The sequence below is a fragment of the Pollachius pollachius genome (genome assembly GCF_949987615.1).
Source record: "Pollachius pollachius genome assembly, chromosome: 10".
Classification (NCBI taxonomy): Eukaryota; Metazoa; Chordata; class Actinopteri; order Gadiformes; family Gadidae; genus Pollachius; species Pollachius pollachius.
In genome coordinates this window covers 20,007,981-20,010,480 of record NC_136943.1, presented here as the reverse complement: position 1 = coordinate 20,010,480, position 2,500 = coordinate 20,007,981, and the positions used below count along the sequence as shown (strand labels likewise).

Sequence of the window (2,500 nt, the reverse complement as noted above, 5' to 3'; positions counted from 1 at the left end):
GTGGTCCTGAGCAGCTCTTAATGTGAAGGAGCTCCTACAGCTTTCTAAGGAACCAAAAGGCAGCGTGACATCTTCATGTCCACAGCCCCCAGGACCTGGTAAAGTGACAGTCGGTTTCTACAAACAAACCAGCAATCACCAAGCAGGGCCGTGTCTCACGACTTGAACCATGGGCCAGGTGAATGTAGAGGGAGAGAAAGAGAGATAAATGAAGGAACGAAAGAATTAAAGACAAAAAGAGAGTGACACAATGAATGAAGAATACCTAAAATAATAAAAGTAATAAAGAAAGTAAATAATAAAAGTACTAGAACAAAGAGACAAAAGAATGACAGAAAATAAAGAAAGACCTCAAAATAGTGACACAGAGGATTCACGCTGTGGTTCCCTTACCTGGTGTGACTTCGATGTACGTGTCTTGTCTCTGGGGCGGGAAGAGCACCTTGGGAGGCTGGCTGGTCTGGAGAGCTGTGGGAGGGGGGGAAAGAGAGAGAGTAACATAGAGAGAGAGAGAGAGGGGGGGGGGTAAGAGAGTCGCTTAGCAAGGCATGCACAGGTGTTTTCAACTGACAACAATCAACGTTTTTTGTCCTCTAAAACCATATATACTCTTTCTGCTAATGTCTAAGGAGCAGTTGGCAACTGCAAGAGCCAAGCAAAGCTTTTGTTTTTCAAAAGAAAGTAGTAAATGATAAACAATCCTCCGTTCAAAGCTCCCAGAGAGAGCCATTCCTCGGATCTCTGTGATGAAACATGGCCTATTACCACACACAGCCACACAGTCTTAACGCATTCAATTGTCATCTGATGGCTCCCTGATCTATTCCCCCTTATTAATCTTTCACGATTTAATATGTAAAACTGAGACATCAGATCTAAAACCAAATGAAAAACATTATTTGTAGGTGAGACAGAGCCAAGCTATTAACACATTTAAAAATCCATACACAAACAATATATTTTAAGCACCGTTGACATTTGGCATAGTTGGGTCATGATTTTTATCTCCCAATGGATTGTCCAATTAGTCTGGCCAGGGGGTGGAAACAGCATCCCAGAGCTTGGCAGGAAGTGTGCGTCTGGTTGTTTCTGAAACGGCGCCAGGCCAAGAGCCGCCAGCCATACACAGCAAACTGTAAGTGACATGCTCAACAGGGGAGAACAGATCTAATGTACAACGTCCTCAAGACGGCGTGGAGCAGAGTAGGTCGGATGTAGAGCTGAACCTGTGTCAGTGAGATAGGAGGCGGTGCAGAGGTCACTCTGTGGGGGGAGGGATGAGTGACATCGGTCTGCTCCTATCCAGCTCAAAACCATGAGGGACTGAAGTGCCTGCAACCTCCTCATTACATCTCTGTTATTATCTCTGTCATCACACGGCACCCTCAACTCAATTCCACTCAGATCCCAGTGTTGCATTAAGAGATGAGGCTGCAAAGAGATTGCCAAGATTATATCAAAACAACGGGCGGGTTTAGCTCAACACTCCGTGGAGAGAGCAACCGTTTAGAAAGAACATTGCTCCGTCTTGTACTCCAACAAAGAGAAAGGGCACGACAAGGCATTTACAAATGTGCAACGTTACAAATCCCTCTCAGTGCAGCGCAAGCACGGGAAACCAGCGATAATACACTGTCTACCACGGCCGGAGAGCACATTTGTTTCATGAATGGTTTTTGGTATATGTGCAGAATGCAGAAGAGATGGCGTGGCTGCTCAACGATACTGACTCATTCCCTTCACTGATCTACTGACTGGGATGAAGGATGGTCCTGAACACAGACAAGCGGTATGGAGGCCAGAGAGACCAAGTGGGACTGAGGAAGACGGCCCTCAGATGCCCCTTCAAGAACCGTGTCATTGCAGCTTTGGACCTCCCTCCCCTCCCCTCTCTCCTCACCTCTGCTCTCCCTTACCATCCCCTCCCATTCCCTCCCCTCTCTTCGTCTCTCTTCACCTCACCGTCCCCTCCCCTCCTCTCCCATTCCCTCCCATCTCCTCACCTCTGCTCTCTCTCTTACCACCCCGCCCCTGCCACTCCTTAGACTCCCCTCCCATTCCCTCCCATCTCCTCATCTCTCTTCACTTCCCCTTCTCCTCCCTCCACTCACATCCTCTCCCCTCCCACTAACCCATCCTTCCCTCCCACTCCCATCCCCGCCCAGTCCAAATCAGTTTAAGGTCCCGGGCCTTCAACCGGAACCAGTGTGGGCCCGAGTCGTCCCCTACTGGTCCCACTGTGTCTGCCATTGTCAGAACAGCAGCAGAAGAGGAGGTTATCCAGTAGCTGTGGATCTCCTGGTTGGTAAAGTGTGTGTAGCAGAGGAAGAGGAGGTTATCCAGTAGCTGTGGATCTCCTGGTTGGTAAAGTGTGTGTAGCAGAAGAAGAGGAGGTTATCCAGTAGCTGTGGATCTCCTGGTTGGTAAAGTGTGTGTAGCAGAAGAAGAGGAGGCTATCCAGTAGCTGTGGATCTCCCTGGTTGGTAAAGTGTGTGTAGCA

At 48.6% G+C, this 2,500-nt stretch overlaps 1 protein-coding gene across 1 annotated transcript in view; it reads right to left on the bottom strand.

The window, feature by feature from the left end:
* Positions 1-2,500, bottom strand: part of il1rapl2 (interleukin 1 receptor accessory protein-like 2) — a gene marked incomplete at both ends in the record, with an annotated part of 281,883 nt that overhangs the window by 44,050 nt on the left and 235,333 nt on the right. Inside the window, one exon of the mRNA XM_079745288.1 lies at positions 394-468. Coding sequence (XP_079601414.1) covers positions 394-468 — 75 coding nt within the window. The remainder of the gene's footprint in view (positions 1-393; positions 469-2,500) is intronic.